Source organism: Scatophagus argus, chromosome 14 (assembly GCF_020382885.2).
Source record: "Scatophagus argus isolate fScaArg1 chromosome 14, fScaArg1.pri, whole genome shotgun sequence".
NCBI classification, from domain to species: Eukaryota; Metazoa; Chordata; class Actinopteri; family Scatophagidae; genus Scatophagus; species Scatophagus argus.
Window position 1 is genome coordinate 6,960,879 of NC_058506.1, and position 25,136 is coordinate 6,986,014.

General features: G+C 39.3%; 1 protein-coding gene across 2 annotated transcripts in view; it reads left to right on the forward strand.

The window, feature by feature from the left end:
* Positions 1–291: 291 nt before the first annotated feature.
* fgf11b (fibroblast growth factor 11b) overlaps positions 292–25,136 on the forward strand; it is a 30,044-nt gene continuing 5,199 nt past the window's right edge. The window contains exons 1-3 of one of the 2 annotated variants that reach the window (XM_046411685.1): positions 292–934; positions 16,003–16,113; positions 16,982–17,085. In XM_046411685.1, the coding sequence (XP_046267641.1) occupies positions 742–934; positions 16,003–16,113; positions 16,982–17,085 (408 nt within the window). In that variant the 5' untranslated portion in view covers positions 292–741. Of the gene's footprint in view, positions 935–11,863; positions 11,969–16,002; positions 16,114–16,981; positions 17,086–25,136 lie in introns of those variants that run through there. The other variant, XM_046411686.1, reaches the window with a different exon arrangement.

Sequence of the window (25,136 nt, forward strand, 5' to 3'; positions counted from 1 at the left end):
TCTCTTTCTGTCTGTGTCCATGTCTCTGCTCTGTTCCCGGCTTCATCCCCACAAAGACCCTCAGTGTCCCGCCTGCTGTTCTACCTCTGGATTTAAGTCTGCTGGATTACCGCCTGGACTCTCAGCTCATTATTCCATGCTGCCACATTTAAATGGGAGTCAAAGTTGGACCTCCGTGGGCTGCACAAATGGTGACAAACAATTTGATTTTTCCTGTGCTTTTAAGAGCTTCCTAGCATTCAAAATGATTTCACTTTTCTTCAGTAAAAGTGTTTTTATATGTAAAATAAATTGAGCTCCTTCTCTCTTGTATTGTCTAGGTTAGTTCTTTTGCAATATTCTCTTTTGAACTTGGCAACTGAGGCACATTTTGATGCGAAAGATGAGTGGGGAAGAAGGGTAGTCAGCCTAACCTTGATCTGTTATTTTTGAAACTAAAAATGTGACTGTGGCACTTTTTTGCGTGCTCTGTTATTGTCAGATTTTTATTTCTGGTCAGAGTGGAAGCTTTACATTGGACTGCGGGTGAACTTGAATGTCTTCCTGTTCTTCACTCACCGAGGGAACCCTCAAACTAAACTCTTCACTGTTAACCCACTTAGACGCCCCGATCTCCCCTGAGGGGGCTTCTCTAAATCATTCGTCCTACTCTAGTTTTTTTTGAGAGAAGCAAAAACCAAAGCAGCAAAGGGGGTACTGGGAAGGAAGATACCCCCCTCCCAAAGGTGAGAGGGGGGGAAAATGGCAGCTCTTGCCAGCTCTCTCATTAGACAGAAACGGGCGGTCAAGGACGATCAAGCCAACCGACCAGTAGCCAACAAGCGCAAGCCCTGTCCTAAGAGCAACAAGTCCTTGTGCCAGAAACAGATCCTGGTCCTGATCTCCAAAGTACGACTATGCGGGGGTCGAAAAGGTCGAAACGAGAAAAGACCGGGTGAGTCACTGCTATCATTTTCATCTTTCATTGTTCCTTTTCTTGCTCATAAGTTGAATATTTGATAGGAAATGAAAGCTAATTAAGTGTGTTTTACTTATGAAATGACAGAAAATGGAGCAAATGAGTTTTAAATGTTCACAATTAATAAAATATAAAATTAACCTTTGTTATAAAATGTCAAGAGAATGTCAAACTGTAATGCAATTTATTTCAGTATATATATATATATATAATATTTTCATATTATTATGTCATTATTATCTCCTATGCATTTGAAACTACACATCAATGTTGTATCAAAACATCTTCCAATGAAGAACAAGGAATTACCCATCATAACAGCTAGCTTTTATGCACAAGTTGTTGTGACAAATATTGCTGTCATAGTTCATAACAAGCTATTGTTTTCACCTCTTAGAACTTTACCTGGCTGATGATCAATACCAATTGCTGTGCTCTGCAAAGTAAAAATAAAATAAGTTGCTGAATAAATGAAAAACTCAGCTGAAAGAACTTTCCATTTCCTAACGGAGCTTTTGCACTCCCATTCATAAAATTATGCAGAAACCTGCAGGAACAATTAACTGTGAAATTAGCTCTCTTTATGCATATCTGCAGATTGTGAAATTCCTTGCAACACAAATAAATGCAAATGAAATAAGGACAAATTGTAGGTTAACAAACCTGAAATCTTGGCAGATGTACATACACAAATCTATCATTATGCTGACTAGTTTTTGTAGACATTAAGATATTTATTATTATTATTTATGTGTTAACTGACTTTATGCTGCATCAAGTCAGTTACACACATCCACACCAATGCACTCACACAAGCACAAACTGTGGCTGGAAGGGGGAAATTAAAAAAAAAAAAAACAACAACATTTACATATATAATTCAGTGGATGTTGTTTTGAATTAATCCAATACTTGTTGGGTCATTTTTGTGGCAACATGTACAAATTTTGATAACAACATTCTGGAATTTTTATGATGAATCACAAAAAGGAAAATTCTGGTGGACTGGTCTCTCTGCCTCATGTATGTAAACATTTCATTGCTAAATCTCACAGTGATGCTGTCTTGACACCCACACCTGCAACAAGACCAAGTCTGTATATATATATATATAAATATAAAAATCCTGTGCTGGGTAACACTGTCAGGTTCTCTGATGTACTTTCTCTTTGAAAGCAGAACTTCAACAATGACGCTCTGAATAGAGAATTATGGGATGTGTTGCCAGCTCTACCTTCTCTCTTACCAAAGTGCAATATGTCAGTGGAAAAGAAAACATGCTACAACTCAGATTAGTACATTTAAAACTGTACATGATGTACCTGGTGCTGTGCTTGCAGGTGCTGTTACATTCTTGTTACATATTGCTATTCATAAATTATAAAGTGTCTTAACTAGAAAATTCAATGGAAAGTAAGCACTTTTGTTTAATTTCTTAATATGTAAACATCTCTGTATTAATTTCCATAATTGCTTTTTTCCTAAATGCACTATTGCAGTAAATCAGAAGAGACAGAATAATGTAATTTCTTAATTTGTGCATTATTCTTTTCTCCTTTGGTGTGACTGGTAGACTCCTAAATTATTTAATTCATGACTGAGTAAAAGTTTGCCTTATTCATGCACAATTAGTACGGGTGGTATACTTAAGTTAAATCATGCATATTACAGAAATGTTGCTGAACAAACATCCTTCATAAAGAGGCCACATACTTTCATAGCTGACTGGGAAAGAAACAATGAATTTAGAGTGCCCATCCAGAGCTAATGACTGAACCTGAGAATGACGAGTGATGACCAGAGCTTTGTGCTTGAGGAGGACTTTCATTTCATTTTACACCACTCTGTTCACATATGTCTACCATGCTTCAAACAGCACTGTAATTCAAAAACACTTTAGTCCACCACATTGTCAAAAGACTGACGTGCTGAAGAAAAGATTTTGTACCGTATTTATTGTGAACGTTGTTGCTCCAACTTCAAGTCACTTGAAATTTGTCTGGATGAAATGACATAAGTAAATTGATCAGATTGTGGCATTGTTAGGTAACAAATGTATGGTATGAAGACTTGTTAGTATTGGCTCAGTGCATTTAAATCATCGTGTCACCAAAATAAATCAGCATCCTGTTGATTATTTTGTCAGGTCAGTCACATCCATTTTAGTAGTACTGAAACCTCTACAAAAATGTCTGTGTTGCAAATACAGTGCAAATATGACATTGAGAACATACTGTAATATCTCCTGGCTTTAATTATTCCAAAAATGGAAGCGTTATTTCATATCTCTTCTATGTAGTCTGAGCAATCCCTGTTTGAATGTGGTAATAATACCAGATGTTCGTTTGGCGTTGCAGTGGTAGAGGGACTGACTGTACGCATGAATGAAAAGGCTCCATTCTCATATACAGTCACAATTATTATCATTATGGTGCTTGGGGAATAGAATCAATGTTGTTCTGAGATACTCCATTTGCTGTTTGAGCTATAAGGCGCTGTGTGATACACATTCGATTCTGGGGTTGTAGTAATACTGAGCATTGAACTTTGTGGTCCACCATTTGTGAATTTGAATCTTATGTTCTTTATGTGTAGGGAGTGACTGTGAATTGACTGAAGTGATTTTATTTTTATGCATTTTATTATTTATAGTATTATTGTACAAATTAAAGTCAAATATCTAAATCTGCAGTCTTGCTGGCAGCTAATTAAATTAAACAGCAAAATGTTAATGCTAGCATGACAACGTTAATATGTTGATGTTTAACATGTTCATCATCTCAACGTAGCATGTGAGCCTGCTAACATTTTTGAATATAAACCAAGTATCAGCCAAAGTTGATGGTAATGTCATAGCTCAGCAGGCATTTGGGCATGAACTAATATATAGGACAAACTGGAACTTTAAAGTGATAATCATAGGATCACTAAAGTTATTAGGCCTCATCCCCTGGGCATCATAAATTTCCTGGCAATAGTTGTCAATAGTTGTTGTTTATGCTTATCAGTTTCTCCACAAGAGGGAGCTAGTTGGGTAACGTCTGACCTGTTTTACTTATGCTAACCTGCTGTACCTGTATGTGTACACCTGTTAATGTTGCCACCTACAGGAAGAATAATGCCTACTACAGGAATAAATAAAACAGAGCTATATAGTTTCAAACTGAGAGGAATGTAAGAAATGTCTGTTTATTTGAAGCTACTGACTTGATATTTACTGTAAAGACATTTTAAAAAGTTCAACACTTACGCAACACAAGCACATACCATTTGTAACAAATTCACATTCTTATTTGCACTAATTAATACCATGCTACCAGAAATCACATTTCTACATTTTCTCCACACAGCAGAGCCGTTACAGGATTCTGCAGATTCTCTTCCAGTGTTTCTTTTAAGAGAAGAGTTTTTTTGTCAGCTGTCATATTAGCATCACACCAGCACACATAAGCTATATTTACTACTGCGATAAAGCAACGAGCTACTGAAATGACAGGAGGGACATAAACCCTGCTGATAATACACATGGTTGGCACAAAGCTCAGACCAACTGAGATCCCTGACAAACCACAGAATCTGCCTGACTTACCCACCTCTCCCCTCTTTATCAACTCACTCTCTGTTTCCTGGACTGTTCCCCACTATACAAGAGACCCCTTCAAGTGCTGCCCTGATCAATGAATAAACTCTCCCGCTGTCAGTAATCTGCACTGCTGCATTCTTTTCAGATCAATTTGGCTCATTAATGTATAGCGATTGATCAATAATCACCCTCTTAGTTTGTTCAAGGTGGAACCTGACTTGAAAAAGGAGAAATATCGAGCTGCTTGCCCCGTGTGTCTTTGTCTCAGTTAGATCAAATGAGCACATGATCTTAGCACAGACACGTGTGCAAACACAAATACACACACATACTGTATATATTTAAATCCAAAATTAGCTTGATGTGTGAAACAAAGAAAGAAGCCTTTCAGCAAATATCTGGACTTGGGTAGGAATGTTTCCCATCTTTACAGCACTAATACTATAAAAATACAAATATGCATTAAAAATAGCAACACTGTTAAGCTAGTCATAGGAAACTTATGCATGCAAATATAATGCAGACCTAGACATCTTGTAGCATTGAGTGGGCTGTTTGGCATGGACGTGCTCTGTAGTATGTTGTAGGAGTAAGCATCCAAGGAGCCAGTTGACAGTCGGAGCACAAATGTAGGGCCTGGCTGGCAAGCAGCAGACCAGGTTACAAGGAGAGATCCAGCAGAGGATAGCATTAAGCTGACCCCGAGAGATCAGGGCCACAAACTCGCTTACTCAACAACACCTGATCAGACAATGCAGTGTTAGGTAGCTTCTCATCAGAACTTCACTGACTGTGACAGGGGTCAGAGACAGAGAGAGAGAGAGAGAGAGAGAGAGAGAGAGAGAGAGAGAGAGAGAGAGAGAGAGAGAGGGTGAGGGTGAGTCTGGGGGGTAAACAGAGAATTTAAAGAGAAAAGTAAAGATATTACTGATGACTGAAAAGCTGTTTCAAAAGGTGGAGGTGGAAGGCAATGATTGGGGGTGGACACAGAGAAAGAGGTAATCAAAAATACAGGAAGATAAGAGAGGAGAGATGGCAGTGAGATTAAAAGGGAAGGCGGGGTGGGACTGGGAAGAGCTGTGGATCAGCCTGTCATAGAGGCAGCATGTGGTGAAGAACATGAGATGGGAAACCATGGATCTGGGTGTTCACTGTCACAACTTCCTTACAACATTAAGTTCTTCTCTTATTTAATAATCTATCTAAAAAGTGGGTTGTTTTAATTGAAAACTGAGCATTTTTCTTCTTTTTGATGAATGTTACAGGCATTAGAGTTGGACGTCATGCCAATGGCCTTTTTTTTTTGGACCACACGTGTGATAGGGATATGGTCAGGGGAAGTGAAGGACTTAAGTCACTGTTGACTTTTTTATTATATATCCAAGACCTCAAACTATAACTTCATCGAGTGCCCAAGTAAAAATATGAAATACATTGCCACTGAACATTTTTTAATGTGTGCAGTATCAAAATTTCAGGGGTGCTAAATATATTCATTCAAGTATAACATATTTTAACTGTGTCGAGCGGACAGTAAATGTTAGGAAAATCACTCAACTTTTCAACCAAGATGAGTTAAGTACTGAAAGTTCAGACTGAATACTAGAGTATTCAAATAGTTCCTGATTAAAAGCTAACTTTTGTCAATTTTAGGTATAGTTCTTCAAGCCATTTGACAATTAAAAACTACAAACAGGGTTAAACAGGGTTTTGTAAAAAACACCTTTTTTTGACAGTAAGGTACTAAACTACTCTTTAGTTTCATTATTACCAGAAACTAGGTTATTGTAACAATTTCTTATTGAAAATGTTCACACGAAATACAACCCTAATCAAAATTTGAGAGATTTCCAAATAACAGCTTTCTGTTTGTCTTCATCAAGACAAGACACTCAGAAGATTAATGGCTGATTGCGATTGAGGTCATCCCATTTCTGGGGATTTTCAGCTTTGAACAGCCCTTGTTTCATCAGGGGGATCTTAAATATCGAGTACCAAATGGTATCAGATGATAAGGATGGGGATGGGGATGCAGATGCGTAGAAGTAGGTGATCTAGTTCTTCCTTTGGACTTTGTCCAAGATGTATGTCAGATTAAACCACAATGAAACATGAAAGTTTTGAGCTCTAATTTTCATTTATATAGTAAAATTAAAGATTAAGGGATTTATTGATCTATTTGTTTTCATTTTAAAGCCTTATCAAACGTTAAGGGTAAAGGGTCAGTGGACATGAGGAGATCAGAGGGAATCAGTGTCTTTTTCTATGAGTATTAATACAGTTACAGTCTCACACTGGGTTGTTGACAGTGGCCTTACGTCTTATTCAAAGTGAGGCAATGGAGGGATGTGTATAGGAAGAAGATCCTTTTGTTTGCAGCTGTCCTGAAGATGCCACCTTAACCTTCCACACATACCTGCTAAATTGAATCTGTGGGTACTTTGATTAAAGCTGACAAGGACAGATTGAATTTGCCTCTAACAAGAGAAAGACAGTGAAGATGGAGGACACATATAGCGGTAATGATGAGAAGAAAAGGAGATATAGAGGTAGAGAGAATGGCGAGAGGAAGAGGGTCATGAACGGGGGATGGACCACAAGAGAGGTTCAGCCTTGTTTTCCACAAAGCAGAACCTTTTGGAAATTCATTAAAGAGTCAACACCATATGGCAACACTGTTGGAATTTTTATACACTGACGTTTCGAAAATATCAACGCTACCTAAATGTTAGTGGGAAGTGTAATTAAACTATTAATGTGCTGCCAGACAAGTTGAACGCTATCTAAAGTTTATACGGACATATGTAAAGGTAGCAAAAAACACATTATGATCATGCAGCACATATATTTTGAAATCAACATATCACGGACCTGAGACTGGGATTTTATACCACCTACTGAGCAGTCCCAACATTTAGGGTCTGGAACAGAAGCAGAGGGGCAACAAAGGAAACAAAAGTAAAGCCCAATGACAATGGCAGTAGAAAAGTTCCAGTATTTGCGCTATTTACTACAATCATGTACAATCTTGAAATGATGTTTGAAAGATCTAGTATTTGTCATAAGACTGTGTCAGCTAAACCTGATCTGTCACACTTTTTTGCTAAAAATCTACAATGGATTCTCTCTTCTCATCTCAGGCTGCTCTCAAATATTCATGTTTTTCTTCTTTCTGTGTGGGAAAAGCATACCGTGGAAGGACCATATCAAAGTGTTTCAGAAAGAAAATCAGTGCAAGTTCAAATTCAGGATCCTTTTTTGTCCATCATTGTGCCGTTTAGCTTAGTTGTTTGCTTACTTGTGTGATCATCACGCGATCTGACAGAGGCCTGGACCCCTATGGGAGTGCAGAGGAACGTTTGTGTTTGTTCTGCATATATTAAAGTGCCTATTTGTGTCCTTGCTGGAGGGTCCGTGGGAGAAAGGATAGGTGAAGTTTGTTGGGATCTGTTAGGCTCAGTGGTCTTGCTCTGAGCGTATTCCTATGTAGCTCATGTGAAAGCACAGATGAGTAAACCTACCTGAAGAATTGTGTTGTTATTGTAATGTTACTGATGAAGCTGTGAGGCTGCAGTATGTCACCGCACCACATCACACTGAATGTCCTGCACTGAGCGTGTCGCTAACTGTCACTGATATGTTCCTGTCATAACGCTAATGAGGCACATATGTGAATATTGAATGTGTGTCAGGGAAGCAGCAAGAGTGCTATTTGCTTCTACTCATGTTTGACATGCTCCTGTCAGCACCATTAATAAGCAGCTATAACTCTGTCGCACTTATGTGAACCGCTGCCACTGTCACGTGAAATGATTCATGGAGCCTTGAATTTTAAATTAAGAAGCCATTGTTGGAGTTGCAGGGGATGTGATACACCTCATTCATTTCTATTCCTTCTTTAACCTCACCCCTGTCTTACTATCCTTCTTCTCTCTCCTCTGCAACATCCTTTTTCAACCTGTCTTCACCTGTCTCTTCTCCAAACCTCTCACACTTGTCACACTCTGTATTTCAGTATCACTCTATCACTCCATCACTGCCCTTTTCTCCTTCTCTTGCTATCCTTCCCTCTTTTATTTCTGGACAAACATATAGCACTCCTCAGTCTTGCCTCCATGTTGTTAACTAGCTTTCATGACTTCAATCCCCCCTTGCTCCTCTCCTTCTCTCCCCCTCTATATTTTCCCACAAGGTTGATAATTACTAGCAGCACTGTAGAGCTCATGGCCCAGTTTAGAAAAGAAAAAAAAAAGGAGGAACCGTATTCTTTTATTAGACGCAGAATCAAACGCTACACAAGAGACAGACTTCTTCTTTCTTGCATATGCAGTACGCATGCACACGTGCATGCATGCATGCAAACACACGTACTGTATACATGCATACAAGAAGACTGAGCAAGAGAGGTATAGATAGAGCAGCTGAAAGTGAAAGAGAGCATGATGAGAGATGAAGGGAGATTCAGGGAGTCCTGAAAATATAAGAGTCAAAGAAAACCCCTGTTGTTTGGTTCGTTCAGGTCAGCAGAAGAAAAATGCCCTTGGCTGCTCAATCAAGCAGGCCCCCAGTAATTACCTCCAACCTTATCAAGAGGAGCTTGGCTAGAGGGAGATCAGCAAGTGACATATCAAGCCCGATAAATACATTAGTGTAATGATAACCAACAGTGAGCCATACACTACACCGATTAGCGATAAACCTCAACCACTGCTTATTTTTCAGAGCAATTACATTGCAGCAACGGGTTTAAGTGTCCTTGATGGCAGCCGTGATGCATGAAGTGATTACATTGGGTTCTTATGTGCACTGACCTCATTTATACAGACACACACATAATTGCAGTGTGAATGGCTGTACTATAACACCAGGCTCCCATCTCCCCCAGGTGATTTTCAAAATGATTATCAGTACTGAATGTAAATTGATGAGGGGCATCCCTGTGTATGCTGTGTAGAGGTTACTGCTTGGATTAGAGGAAAACCCAGTTTAATAAAAAAAATAAATAAATAATCACTTTTGACTATAATCTCTCCTGCTTTCAAAAAATGTGCAACACTTATTTAATAATCCATTTACCTCAGTCTGAAAACTGCAAATTACATATTACTCTACAACATAAACACACCGCAGGTCTCTGAAAATCTGTCATGAATTAATCATATAACTAATGTTCAGTTTCATTTCACTGGAAGAGTTATATCTTGTTACGTAAACAGTATGAGTTACAGATACAGTGCTTATGATGCAATGATATGATAATGTGAGCGTTTTTTAACACTGCCATAGGAAAATCTGGCTTTCACTTACAGTCGATATAATTTGTCTCTTAAAGCTACATTTTTTAAGGCATAACAGTTGCTTTTCCACTTGTCAACTGTAAGTCACATGTCCATCCATGTGGGGAGAGGTCAGTTGGAAATGGGCCTGCTGATGAGTCAACATGTTGTCGGGCGCGCTGACAACACCTGTGCGCTGATGTACATAAACAGACAGGGAGCCCTCTTTGACCCACAGTCCACTGACCTGGATCAGCGAATGTTTTCTGTCACTCAAGCTCAGATATGTCCCAGGAGTGATGAATGTAGTCACACAGCCGCTCTCTGCGGGAAATACCCAAGACAGTCGAGGCTGCAGGATGTGTTTCTGGCATAGTTAGTGAACGTTCTGCAAAGCAGATGTAGGCACGCTCACCTTCGACCACAACGTGCAGTCCCTGCTGTTCTTTTGGCAGCAGAACAGACTGACTGCACCTCTCAGTAGATGTCTCACACCTGATAAGATATTTATTGTGGGATTAAGTGCTGATCCATTTACTGTATGGTCATGGTTGATTATATAACACCTAAGAATAATGTAATACTTTGCTTAAAGGAGAAAACAGAGTATATTTGCCTGTTCATCTGAACTGAAGATAAGATCCAATCCTGACCCTAAAAAAATACAAGTTTAATTTTCCAACACAGTTTCACCATACTCCTTTTTTGGTCCTTGAATATTCAGTTTATATCAATATCAGTTTTAACTTATATACAGTAATATACGAGTATGTAGTGAAGACTACATAAAGCATGAATTCTTCAGTTATGGATTATTTGAGTCAAATTGGACATCTGAGCCATATTTACTGCTCACCGTTAATGTTCTTCGGTGTGTCACATGTAAGAATTCATAACCATTGTTCATAAATCTCCATACAGCCAAACGGTTCACCAGTTCAACGGTGCAAGATTCCTCTGTCCATCCTAGCTAAAATTGTAAATGACTCAAAGCACAAAGGTGACACCTGATGGACTATTGTGGTGTCCTACATACACTTAGTTCAAGAAATGGCTTATGCTTGTAATTTAACAGTATAATAATAATAATAATCAGTTCAATAACTGGTTAGTATTTATGATGCAGACTGGCGAGGGAAGCAAGGACCAGACGACCAAATGCACACATTCTTAATAATAAGTCATTAAGTTTCAGCCCTACTTTACACTGAATGAAAATTCTTATTAGTATTTGATAACAGTGGTGCAAGAAGTATTCAGATTCTTCAGTGGAGTGAAAGTGCCAGTATATTAATGTAAGTGGAAGGGCAGTCACAGTACTCTTAGCAGAAGTCCAGCATTCAAAATCTCAAGTGTTATCAACTAAATCTATTATTTAGCTAATTTATTAACATAACGACCAAGTTCACTGTCTCTGTCTCCCTTTCTGTGTGAGCTGCACAGAGACAGGCAGGAGCAGAGAGGCAGGATGAAGCCTGCACTTCAGCTGTATTCACACAAAATCCAAAGGCTTGTGGAGAGGTGTGGGTGTGTTTATTTGTGTTTTAGAACACAACTACTGTCCAGCAATCAAAAAAACAACGTTTAATTTCTCACTGTTTGTCTGCTCTTTCTCTTGTGATTTACCGTGTAGCTTACTCGATCACTGCTGCTATCCCTCTCTCCCTCTACCTCTCTATCTATCAACAGTTAAGCTGAGGAGCAGCAAACTGTGTTTGCAAACAGCACAAGAAATATTCTGAATATTATGCTTTTAAATACATCCATCCATCCATCCATTTTCTATACCGCTTACCTGTCAGGGTCACGGGGCCTTTAAATACAGTACTTGAGTAAATGTACTATTTTCCACCACTGAATTATACCACTTCAAACATTAGATTTATTTTGGTTATGTTCTTATAAAACATTGATTGCTTTTGGCTCCTTGCCATATAAAATATCCTCTTACTGTTTGAATACAAGTATGCCCTCGCATAGCCAAATCACTAAACATGACCTTTGAGTTAGTAGCTTTCCGAGTTATCATCTCCTGTGTTTACCCCTGTGGAGCAGTACAGACTACTTGAGCACACTATGCATCCAAGTGAAACAAGCAGATGCTTTTTGCTCATGGAAATAACTCTGTGTGCTTTGCTAATCCAACCAGAGGTAGGCTGCTGTCACAGTGTGTCACTATCTGTCAGTGTGCTTCTCTAGGGTTTATGAAGGGGAAAGAAAGTTGGCTTGCCTGGTAACTTGCGCTCACTCTTGTGTGGCTTGGAGTCCACATAAGGGGAGTCCAGCGATTTTACATGTGCTCTGAGATTCTGGAGAGAACTTTCTCTCATGATGATGTCATCGGAGAAGACAAGATCTCTTGAGCCCCTCTTTGATCCGAACTATGTAGCAGACTGAAAGATGAAAAGGGTATCATATAGGAAGACATCACAAGCCACACACTAATCACGGGTGTCCGGTGCATTAATAACTGAAGTGAAATGATGTTACATTAATTTCTGTCAAAATGCAACAAAGCCTGTCATATGCACAAGTGAACACAGATGAGGGTTTGATTTCCATACTCCATTTTACTTTGTGATGAATGGTGCACGTTACTTAGGTAACAATGTGACATGTTTGTTGAAACTTTGATGAACAACAGCAGCAGAAAAAGTCTCTCTCTCTCTTGCTCTGTGTGTGTGTGTGTGTGTGTGTGTGTGTGTGTGTGTGTGCAGACACATATGTTGTCAGGACATTGAGAGGGGAGCAGTTGGCAGAATACGTATGGAGATGTAGTGCATCTCTGCTACTTGATGACACTGAGTTAGTGTAATGATTATGCAGTTTGTTCATCTGTGTGTCATTAAAAGCCTTGCGGCACTCAACTATTAGAGCACATAAAGAACAGTATTTTACAGTATGCATGCATGTAAAGAAAAGTAAAAAATAGAAAACACAATGCCTTTGCTCTATATCCTTGTTTGAGTTAGCAGATTACATGTAGCCACTTTATCTCTATTCATTGATCCTGGAACCATTTTATGGTATGCACTACATTTCCCTTTTCCTGATAAATTCCAGTGATTCATTCCTCTGGACCAAAAAAATAAGAAAAATCAAAAAAATCTGTGCACAATCTACAGCTAAAATCTAGCTGCCACCTATTTAAATGCCTACATAAATCTTCACAGATTTTTGGAGAAAAAAGATAGCACAACAAAATTACTACCTGTAAACTACCAATTCAAAAAAAGTTAATTTAGTATTAATTTTACTAGGTCAGTGTTACTGATATTGCTGGTATAAAATCATGAACCTGTGGACCTGGCTAAGGATAATTTGTCCGGTAAATGTTCTGAGATCTCATCATTAATCCTTTTCAGAAAGTTTCTACGAAAGTTAAGTCAAGGAAGTTCTGATTACATGTACTGTTGGGTGCACAGGAGGGACAGACTGATTATCAGCCTGGCTAATTATCAGGTCTGATATTCAACATTTTATTTCTGATTCTGGTTGGCATTGGCCCTAAAAAAACCCCCCCCAAAAATGAAAAAACAAACAAACACATCAGTTGATCTCTAATGTACAGGCAAATACAGCTGTATATGTTGAAGAAATGGTTTTATTAGCCTTATTTAAGACTCCTCCTGATAAACATGTTTTGTCAGTTTATTATTTTGACAGGTTTGTTTTGACTGGTTATAACATGGCCAAATTGACATGTAATATGCTTTGCTTGTTAGACTAAATTCTGAAACTGAAAAAGTTGCAGACATTTAGTCTAAGTAGCAAAACATGAGCCACAACAAGAATAATGCAATAAAGACACACTGACTTCTAGAGCAAAGCACTTTAAAACATATGGCACAGGGTCTAAATAGCTCCAAGCTGCAATATTTGTATGGCTCTTTTGTGCTTTAACACACATGAATCTCACTTCTCACAATCTTTTTTTCATTACACTGGATTAAAATTTACTATGTACTGTGATGGGGAAGTTCGAGCCAGCTCCTCCAAGTGAAACATTAGTTTTAGTGCCCCTGATACCAAGCATGGGAGTTTTGATTGCAGCCATATTGCACAAGCTCTCTATTGAATTTCTGCCTAAACATGCTTTTTCTTGAGCACATACAGATGTCACTCTTAATGAAATGACAGTGTCATCTCATTCACTCTGTTCCCCCGCTGTCCCTCTGCTCGCTTCTCTTCTCCCTGATCCTCCCATTTCCCTTTCTTTCGCTCTCTCTCATCTCTGTGTTTTGCATCTGTGGGGACGAGTAATGAACAGCTTCCCTGCTCTGATTGGGTGATGTGTGAAGTTATTAGGTGCGATGAAAGCATACATAACTCAGAGGATATGAAATGGAAAAGGGGAGAAAGAAGAAGAAAGTGCGTGAGTAGAGACACTGAAATGTTTTGACAAGCGGCTTTGAAACAGCGAGGACGGGTAGTGCTGCAGATGCTTGCATATAACAATGGGAGTGGGTCACTGTTTCACTGATGCCTCAGCCCTGGCACATTTCCTCTGGGAAACTGTCCTACAGATCTCATCCCTGCATCTTTTGCCACTCTCGAGCTCCCTGTGCTAGTCCGAAGAAGACAGGCAGATTGCAAAGAGCCCACGGTCCCTCCCTGGGGAGTGTGAGCGAGGGCATGGGCAAAGTTTAGCACAGGGGGAACTCCCAGATGAGCCTCACACCTCCAGAGGCCCCGTCATGAACTGTTTCATTATTAAAGCTGCACCAAAGGAGACTGGCCAGTTGACTGACTGGACTGAATGAGCTTTAAGCTAAGTCAGGGGACCTAAAGGGTTCTCCTTGCTGTCGGAGCAGCCTGTCCAAGGCAGCGAGGTGCTGAGCTCGAGAGACAACTTAGATTTCCACAACACAGAGAGCAGTTGGTGTAATTGAGGGGGCCACTGGTGATGTCTGAGAGCTGCTGATAAGATTCTGTCTGTGTCTTAAATGAACGCAAAGTAGGCTGCAGGGACTCCGCTCATGAAACATTCAACCTCTCCATTCATCCTCCATCCACTCCTGCACCACACAGCCCCCTTGATTATATATCATTTATTTAGCGGAGACAGACTAACTCTCTCACTTGACTTCGTCCTCTGATGGCGTCAGCTCCTGCTAAAAATACCAAGACAGTGGACTAATGTGTTAGGTTAAGGAATACGTGATTTTTTTTTTTTTGTAGTTAGCTCAATTACTAGCTACTACATAATTTCAGATTCACTGTATGTTATGAATCCCCAGTGTTAGGTGAATTAGTCCAAAACTGTACCTTGGGCAATTCACTAATTAACTAAGAAATCGTTGTTGAATTCTGAAAGCCTAAACTCTCCTCTTTTGTACTGCATGTTTTTATATCTTTTCTCCCCTAGAGAGTAAATCTCTTACTTCTAAAAAGAAATATGCAACACAAATAGCAGCATTCTCTTGTATTACTGTGAAAGTTGGATAAGTATTCCTCTTTTATGGTCATGATGTCAGAGAGCAGTTATCATCTGTTCTGCCAGACATCTTCCCTAAAGTTGTTACACTGATGCCCAATGGGCCTTTCATGTGACACTTGTATTATTAAATGATTTAATACAAGAAATGTATTACTGTAGTTAGACTGACAGTTTGTGCTTATGTTAGTTGTATTCTGGAAATTAAGTAGCAGAATCTAAAGTCAAGTATTACTTATAACCATAACTTACACTAAGCGTGAAGTCTGTTAAAGCAGTGATAACAGCTCTGTGGACTTTGAGGTAAATGCTAACATGCTCATAATGACAATCTTAATATCTTGATGTTTAGTGGGTATTTTTAATACTGTCATGTCTTAGTTTAGTGTGTTGCTAACACATGCTAACACTTGCAAGTGATGCTAAACAACAATTGTGGATCATGATAATGTCATTAGTTATATATTATATATATATATATAATATATATTATAATCAAATTTCTAATAAATAAACAATTCATGCAAAAGAACTAACAAAATGTTTTAGATATTTATACACAAATCATGATCTATCTTTAAATTTGCACACAATAAAACTCCTGTGTGGTTTGTATCTCAAAATACTGACATATCTGACTCACCCTTTCATTTTCAGGTTCTATAAATCAGTAAATGTTATTTCTGCTCTTGACCTCTGGCGGCGGCACCTGTCTAACACAATGTTGTTTTCCTGTGCTCTCTTGCAGAGCCACAGCTCAAGGGCATTGTTACCCGGCTATACAGCCAGCATGGATACTACCTGCAGATGCAGCCTGACGGCACCATGGACAGCACGAGGGATGAAAGCAGTTCATTTTGTGAGTGTGTGTGTGTGTACGTGTTTTGTGTATAGCCTACATGTCTTTGCTTGTGGTCATATTGTGTAATTTCAACAAAATTATTCACACACAGTCAAGTCTCTAGCACCAAATAGAGGAACAGGGTGGAAACCAAAGTTTTTTAAATGCATGCAAAACCTGCAGTTTTTAATGTCTTATAGCTAAGTCTGGAACAGCTCATACCCTCACTAGGAGGCAAATCTCAAATGCAGCACCGTACGCACTGAGCTAAACAGAACCACAGCAGGTGTCACACTGTGCTATGGGGACTCTATGGCAAAGTCAATTCAAAAATCAGGACCTTGTCAGTTCACCTGTCAAATTAGTTCGAGTTTGTTATTTTGTCTTTTAATAGAGAGGAACCTCACGTCAAGCTTTTCAGTTTTTTGTGTCCCTGCTCATATGCACAAACGCTTGCACAAACAAATCTATCTATCTATCTATCTATCTATCTATCTATCTATCTATCTATCTATCTATCTATCTATCTATCTATCTATCTATCCATCTATCTATCTATCTATCTATCTATCTATCTATCTATCTATCTATCTATCTATCTATCTATCTATCTATCTATCTCTACTATGATCCAGATTTAGAGGCAGCGATGATGACGATGACATGATGTAGTGTTTACATAAACATACCGTAAACTCTGTAAGGTCAGAACATATTAGGCTCTACAGAAATATAACATGCAGCAGTGACAGAGTAAAGTGAAGACAGAAAAGTAGACTCTGCTGCTATATAATGCTGAAATTTGATTTCATTTCTATTCTGTGACTTTCTCTTTTTTTTCCCTCTTTGTCATGTCCTTTCTCTCCTACTTAATTCCTCAATTTAGCACAGTTCAACTTAATTCCGGTGGGACTGCGGATTGTAGCCATCCAGGGGGCGAAGACAGGGCTGTACCTTGCCATGAACAGTGAAGGATACCTCTATACCTCGGTAAGTATGCCCTAAAGATACCCATCTGATCACATATCTCAACCAGGACAGTATTTTACCATGTTATAAATATGTATATATATTATGTGACACGCGTATGTATTTGTGCTGTACATGTCTGTCTACATGTGTGCATATAAATGACTGTAAATTCTGTTCTCTATGAAACAAAAAAGCCAAGAAAACAACAAGAGACTAATTGCTTTAACATAAGCAGCAGTTAAGGATTTTCAGAGACTAACAGGAAAATGAGTCGTGTGGTAGCTCTGTGTGTATGTTTAAGTGTGTGTGAATGAGATGGAAAGGTGAGACACGCAGAGGTGAAAGATAGGGTGACAACCAGTTAGACTGCCGCCATGAGTATTCAGGGTTTCCACCATTATACTGCAAGCCCAGTGGCTCACTGAGCTTACACATCTGGAATTCTGAATGTTAGTCACTAACATGATCTTGACAGAACAAAAAAGGCTGAGTATGTGACCACACTCCGCTGTCTCTGAAAACATGGGTTTAACCACATTTTGAAAGTAACTGAGCCCAGGTGTGAAGTTCCCTCTTATTCACGTTTCAGCAGGCAAGTGATACCAGCTCACTATTAACAAGCAGAAGTTGTCCACGACATATCCATCTGCTATCGCTCTCGTGACTGATGGATGGACATCTAATACAATGAATCAAAGTACAAGCTGGGACTGTTGCAGTTCTAATGTTAACTTGAAAGCAGCTATGGTGCATCCAAGTACAGTACAGTTGAAGCACAGGCAATAAATGCTGTACCTTAATGGATGTTTCTTTATTTATTTATTTAAATTTATTAGGGAGACTATTTATTTAAACTCTGTATTCCATTTAGTCTGAGAAAGAAAAAGAGTGGGAGAAAAACTATGGTGGGAAAACCCTGGGTGCCTTGAATGCAGCAGCCGTTGACAGACTTTGGGTCCAGGTTTAGGGAATCGTTTTTAGATGAGTACTTTTGTACCTTTTACAGCCCCTTTACTTTTTATACATTCATTCACTTTGTCCAGTTTTACTTTTAACCCATTTTCCAAAAGTTAACATTGTGCCAGGTGCTTTTGGGACAATCAGGACTGAATGCCTGAAGCAGTAACAGGAGGGGAAACAGAGTGATGGGGAATTCTTTGAAGTGTATATACTATATACTGTATATACTGTATATAATATAAGAACTTGTTTTGCAGTCAGTGCTGCAAAGCTCTTGAGGATCATTTCAATTGTCTAACACTAGTGTACCGGTGATATGCAGATTGGCTCTGAGTTCATCTACATTATTATGTATGCATAAATCATCCACACACCACCCACCCAAACAAGTTATTTTCTCTGATTTAAAGAGCCATACCCACACAAATATTTCACTTTACTTCTACTAGTCCCTGTAGGCTATACTACCTTTTAAATTATGTCTAGCAGCACAAGCTTTGCAGGTGATTCCTTTATTGTAACACAGTCATGCTTTATCTTTCTCTCTACACTCTTAGTCTCTCAGCAAGATGCTCTCCCAGGTACGGAAATTTAACTGATCAATTAATTTAATTAATTCCAATGGTACTCTTTAAGGAACAATTTCAGTACCCAGCACTACTGCAGATATCACTGTGATTATAACTGTGCACTCACTGATAGTTCTCGTCCAGTCAGCACCTTGGACAGCGCTTGTGAAATTGTGTTAGCTTAATAATACTGTTAAAATGCTTCACATTATGTAAATCCATTAATTTAATGTAACAAGGTGTTGTCACCCATCTCAGCAGCCAGTGAATCTGTAACGGTAGGTGGTTCAGCCAGTTTAAAGTCTGATTCATGGGCAGGGCACTCCACACCGTTGTAGAGTGTCATTCGACACTTTTCTTTCATGCACACCTTGAGAATTTTCTTATGTAGCAGATATATTTTGTTTTGTAATGTGATTGAGTAGTGTTACTGACATCACCATGGAGATAGTAGCCTGGTTTTCATTCCACATGACTCCGACCTGCATTTAGCAGCTCCTGGGGAGCTGAGAGAACAGCAGTTGAACACACTAGCTTCATCAGGCTGACTGACAGCAGATCCTTGCTTTGCATGTCAGCTCTACAGGAAGAAATAAAGTGTGTATTTATTGAGTGATTTTATTTCCCCATTTCCCACCTCTATATATATTTGTATATATATATATATATATATATATATATATATATATACTATGGTTATATAAACAAAACTATTGGGACAGGGCTGTTTTTCAGGGGTTGGGTTTGTCCCCTAACCTCCAGAGAGGGGAAATCTTAATGCTTCAGCATACCAAGACATTTTGGACAATGCTATGCTTCCAACTTTGTGGCAACAGTTTGGGGAAGGCCCTTTTCTATTGCAGCATGACTGTGCCCTTGGGCACAAAGCAAGGTCCATAGAGATGTGGTTGGATGAGTTTGGTGTGGCAGAACTTGACTGGCTGACACAGAGCCCTGACCTCCATCCCATCCAATACCTTTGGGATGAACTGGAGCAGAGATTGTGAGCCAGACCTTTTGGACCAACATCAGTGCTTGACCTCACAAATGTTCTACTGCATGAATGGACAAAAATCCCCACAGAAACACTCCAAAATCTTGTGGAAAGCCTTCCCAGAAAAGTGGAAGGTGTTACGATTGCCATGCCGTCTATGTATTCAGACTGTGATATCATTAAAATTCCCTGCTGATGTAATGGTCAGGTCAGGTGACCCAATGTAAATATATGTGCGTGTTCATACACACAGTGGAACATTTTTGTGAATTCAGAGCTGTCTGTGCCCGTTACATTATATCTGTATTATATATCCATTGACACATTCCTATATAGGGATGTATATATTTCTTGTTATTATTATTTTGTGGTTTCAAAAGAATGCAAAAATTATATACAAAAGTAGTTTGATGCCTGTGAGATGCAAAGGCAAAAGAGCTTCATCTTTACACGTGAGAGTTAAATCTTGAATTACAGCAAATACTCCATCTCCTATTATCCCCTGAGCCCCTGATTAGCATGCAATAGACTTTGGTGCCTCTGTGAGCGGAGAGGAGAAGGGATTTCCTCAGCACCAGTCAATAGCTGTGCTGCATCTCACACTGACCTCTTTCAGATAATTTCCTCTCTCTCACATACACTCATATACATGATACAGTTAGAAGAATGTGTTGATATAGGCGCTGCACAATAGACCAACTGTCTTCTTGTTTAATATCATGCATGTCTGATTTTATGACTCCCATGTTATTGTCTGTAGTGTCTCTGATGTAGTAATTTGCTAGTGTAGGAGGGAGTGCAGGTGGCACGATATGGTACTTATACATATCATTGTGCTCTAAGAGCACGTTCATATTTGTTTTTACATATAAAACCATGCCAAGAGAGCGCGTGACACAGACGAAGAATGTTTTCGTTTACGATAATTAAGCTCATCGTTGTCATTCTCAGAACAGTTGAGATAACTGACAGATTGACTAGTAGCTTCCTTCCAGCAATTTTCTCATCTTCATGCATGTACTGCCTCTTCTGCTATTTACTGAGGGTAATTATGTTCTTTTCTCATGAATAAGTCACAGATTTTCCTTGCATCCCTCTGTCTATGCCCTCTGAGTGCACACATAGTGGTCAGGCTGTGGCTCTAAAACAAGCAGAGAAAGTCCAATGCTGCCTTGTCTCAGACATAAATCTCAGCCTCAGTACCTGTAGGTGACAACAGGAAATGGCTGATCCTGCTGTTAAAAATAGAGCTTGGCTCATTCGTGCCCCATTTTATAATCTATGTGCTCTGGAAAAACTCCTCATAGACAGAGAGAGAGAGAGAGAAATTTGTGTGCTTGTGTTGAAGGAGGCTGGCATGAATGCTGACAGGCAAGTTTTCAGAGAACCATTTTTTGTGCAAACCAAATGCATGCCTAAGTGAAAATATAGACTGTGATTTTACAAATTATTAGGGGGCACTAATGAGTGACTAGTAAGTTCAGACAAAGAAGCTGGCAAAATACACAGACTTACAAATTCAGATGCAAAAGAATCCCTCTTACTTATCAGGACAAGGTAATGCACAAAACATTGAAGACGCTGCATCTCAACTTTAACCAGCGCTGTTTGTCGCTTTTATTGGTTAAAATGACAAATAATGATAACAATAAACTTGGGGTGGACTATAATGCTTTACAAATGCTTTACAAAACCTACAGTTGTGGATGCTTCACACACATCTTCAGCCCAGCAGCACAAAGGATCTGTACAATCAGCGCAGCTTCAAAGTGGGCACCCAAGAATAGTGTCACCAATTCAGCAACTGACTAAATGAAATATGGTCAAAATCTGCCCTTTTATTCCTGAGTTATGGTGTTGAGTAACAGAAGAAAACATTATGATGTCACAAGGAAGTTGAACTTTGACCTTTTGGATATAAAATGTCATCACTTAATCGCTAAATGTCATCCTATTAGACATTTGTATAAAATTTTGTCATAATCTTAGTCATAAATTTTATCCTCTTGAGTTATGGATAAAAGTGTGTTTTGTGAGGTCGCAGTGACCTTTAACCACTAAAATCTAATCAGTTCTGGACATTTCTGCCAAATATGAAGTTCCCTCAAGGCATAATAAGGGATGTGACATGTATAAAAAGGATTTGTACTGACATGAACTGTAAACATGAACAGCAACTTTTTCAGGTAAATATAAGCATTAGGTAGGACTCAGATAAGGATTGGGATGGAAAAAACAACCAACCACGACATACCTACACTATAGTATTGGGACAGGGCTGTTCTTCAGGCTTTGGGCTCGGTGCCTTATTTCCAGTGAAGGGAAATCTTAATGTTTCAGCATACCAAGACATTTTGGACAATGCTATGCTTCCAACTTTGTGACAACAGTTTGTTGAAGGCCCTTTTCTATTCCAGCATTACTGTGCCCCAGTGCACAAAGCAAAGTCCATAAAGACATGGTTGGATGAGTTTGGTGTGGAAGAACTTGACATCAGTGCCTGACCTCATAAATGCTCTACTGCATGAATGGGCAAAAATCCCCACAGAAACACTCCAAAATCTTGCAGAAAACCTTCTCACATGAGTGGAAGCTGTTACAGCTGCAAAGCTTCTAGAAGTTGTTTATACAGGTTTAAGCAGCAATCACATTGTGAGAATCTGGTTGCTGGTTGCTAAAGCTCTAAATTAGTGATCGTTCAAATACGTCATTTTGGCCAATCAACGAACTATCGATATTGATATATTGGCTCTGCGTAGTGGTCTATGGCTGCGAAGCCACAACCAGAGGCTGTACTTCACGGCATTGCATGGGGATTCCATCCACCAGTTCAAAGTAATTTTGTGTAGCTGAGATAATTAATATTTAAATGAAAGTTAGCTTTATGTGAGAGAGCTTTAGTCATAAATTACAAGCATCGTAAGGCTGTTGGTGACTGTAGGTTGTCAATGATTGTGTGACATTATTAATTTATTAGACCGAAGTTAAGTGCTGCACTGCTAAATAAATGGCATGCAGTCTCTGTGTTGCTAATGTAATGCTTGTTGCTATCAGTGTTAACTATATTACTGTGTCATTACTGTGACCACATTTTAAACAGGCAGTACTGAGTACTGAAAATTCAAAATGGGCACACAAGTTAACAGTGTAAAGCTTTGGTGAGCTGGCAAATCCACTTTGAGACTGTAGTATCAAGAGTAACATGTCAATAACTTAACCATGCAACTGTTCCACTGAGATAAGTTCATCAGCAGTGTTCCACCATGAAGCAGCGTAACAATCAGATAGCAAAAAGAAAGTAAAGTCCACTGTGCAGGTCTATATTACTCCTCTGTTGTAATCTTGATGATTAAATGTCAAAATAAGCAAAAAAGCAAAAAGCGGCTGCCACAAATGTTTGGCTGGTTACTCATAGCATTAATTAGAAACTTGATTTTTTTTTTAATAAAACTACTTTAATGCTGTGGATAAAGCAAGCGCACCATTGACTACCAACACTCCCATTAACGGTGCACATATGATATTGTGTTATTAATTGGCTATCGGATTTTTCCAAATCACTGCTTCCACTATTGGCCGACCTCTACTCTAAATCAACCAGTGTCTCAGTGCTGGGAGAGCACACAATCACATGGACCTTTAAAAGATATAAGCAAAGGGCAACCACACAAAAAATACTATTGTCTATCAGCGTTATAGACAAAAACAGACAGAAAGACAGAGGACGGGGACAAAGAAAAAGACAGACTCTTTGATGAAAAGCTATGTCCTTTCTATTCTTTTAACGGGAGGATTGCATTGTGATGCAGGACAACACCAGCAGCAAGATAGGATCATTTTTATCACAGGACAGGATAAAATTTGGACATTAGAAAAAAGTCACACAGAGAATAATTGGCTGGAGGAAGAGAAAAGAGGTGTGGAAATGCAATGTCAAATGACAGACACTTTGCCAGACAGCCAATTAAGAGCAATTCAGAAAGGCAAAAAATATTCTTTCTGATTGACTCATGATGTACCTTATAACAGTGCTCTGCTTTCAAAACTGCCACAGGGATTTATTAGAGTGTAGTCCTGTGGTGATGATCATGATACACAATCAGCTGATGCTTTTTGTGTTGTAGGAAATTAAAAGCAGGATAATTTCACATAAAGGCAGCAGGCAATGTGTCACCTCTGTCACTGAGGGTCAAGGAGGGAATGTCAGCTGCCACTCCTGTCACAGCCACATTATATTGACAGGGGCCTTCCAGCTGTCAGTCAGCACTGCACAGTCCCCACGCATTACTATCTATTCTGCTCTTGTCTGTGCTATCATAAAGCATTAGAGACAGACCATACATGTGTGGTGCTAGACAGTATTAACTGCCATTCTCATCCTCTGTAAAGCCCCTCTTAATAAGCACGTCTATGCCCTATTGACTTACGTAATGTGGCGTGTCATAGTGCATCTACATCTGGCCTCGACAACAACATCAGCAACATGCCCTGCCGGTGGCGATCTGCATTGCATACACTCACACTCTCACACACGGATTATGTGCGTGTGTGTGTGTTACAGAGGATTGCTATGAATGAGCTTTGCATTTCACATTGTTATGTGAGTGGGTTGCCGCAGCAGTAAAGCAATACTGTAGAAATATGGGGGGGATTACTGCAGCTGGGCAGATTTCGCAGCTTCCCATAGATTACTCTAGGAGTTTGATGGGACAGCCAATAGATGCAAGAAGCCTGTATGATACTGTGACCTCTGCTGTCAAAATAGGGGACTACATGCCAGTTATGCTAATACGTATTTTGAATTCCAGAAGTACAGCTACATTTTCAGGGGTCTTAGCTCAAATTTCATGCTCATGCATGTATGATAGAATTAAACAAGATACTAAATATTATTCATGGATGTGCGTCCTCTTTTTCATCATAACTGTCATTCCTGTTCTTATATCCTAATCATATGCAGGGAAAGATGTCAGATTTAGGGAACTCTGGCCTATAATTATTAGTACTCCGCTGTCCTTATTTGGTGGTAAGTGTAATCCTAGTGAATGGAGAGTTAAGCTTCCTGAAGCAGGTAGAATAGATGTAATCAAAGATGAGGAAGGAGGTTGTGTGTGTGGGCAGAGGAGGGGGGGTGGGGTGCTGCTCTGCATCATAAAAAGGTTCTTCCCATCTTAAGGATTCTCAGCACGGATACTGCATATTACCTTTCTCGTCTGCTTTCATTTAAATTCATTTTTGGCTTGAGACACATAGCAGGGAAGCCACCTAAGTCTCTCTATAAGTCACAGTTGAAAAAGAAGAGGTTTTTATGTAATTTCTGGTCCGGACACCACCATTTAAAGTGAAATATTCCCTCATCGCTCATAGAAATGTGCAACCCTCAACACATCCTCAGCAATTATTCATCTGCGCAGGTAAATTCGGTGGTGATACCTGCGGTCAGTAAACCCAGGGTGGTCTCTGTAGTTCTGCTGAGGTGGAGGTTAATTGAAGGTGAGTTTTAGAGATGGGGGTAATTACAGCAGCATATTTGTATCAGTTAGGGA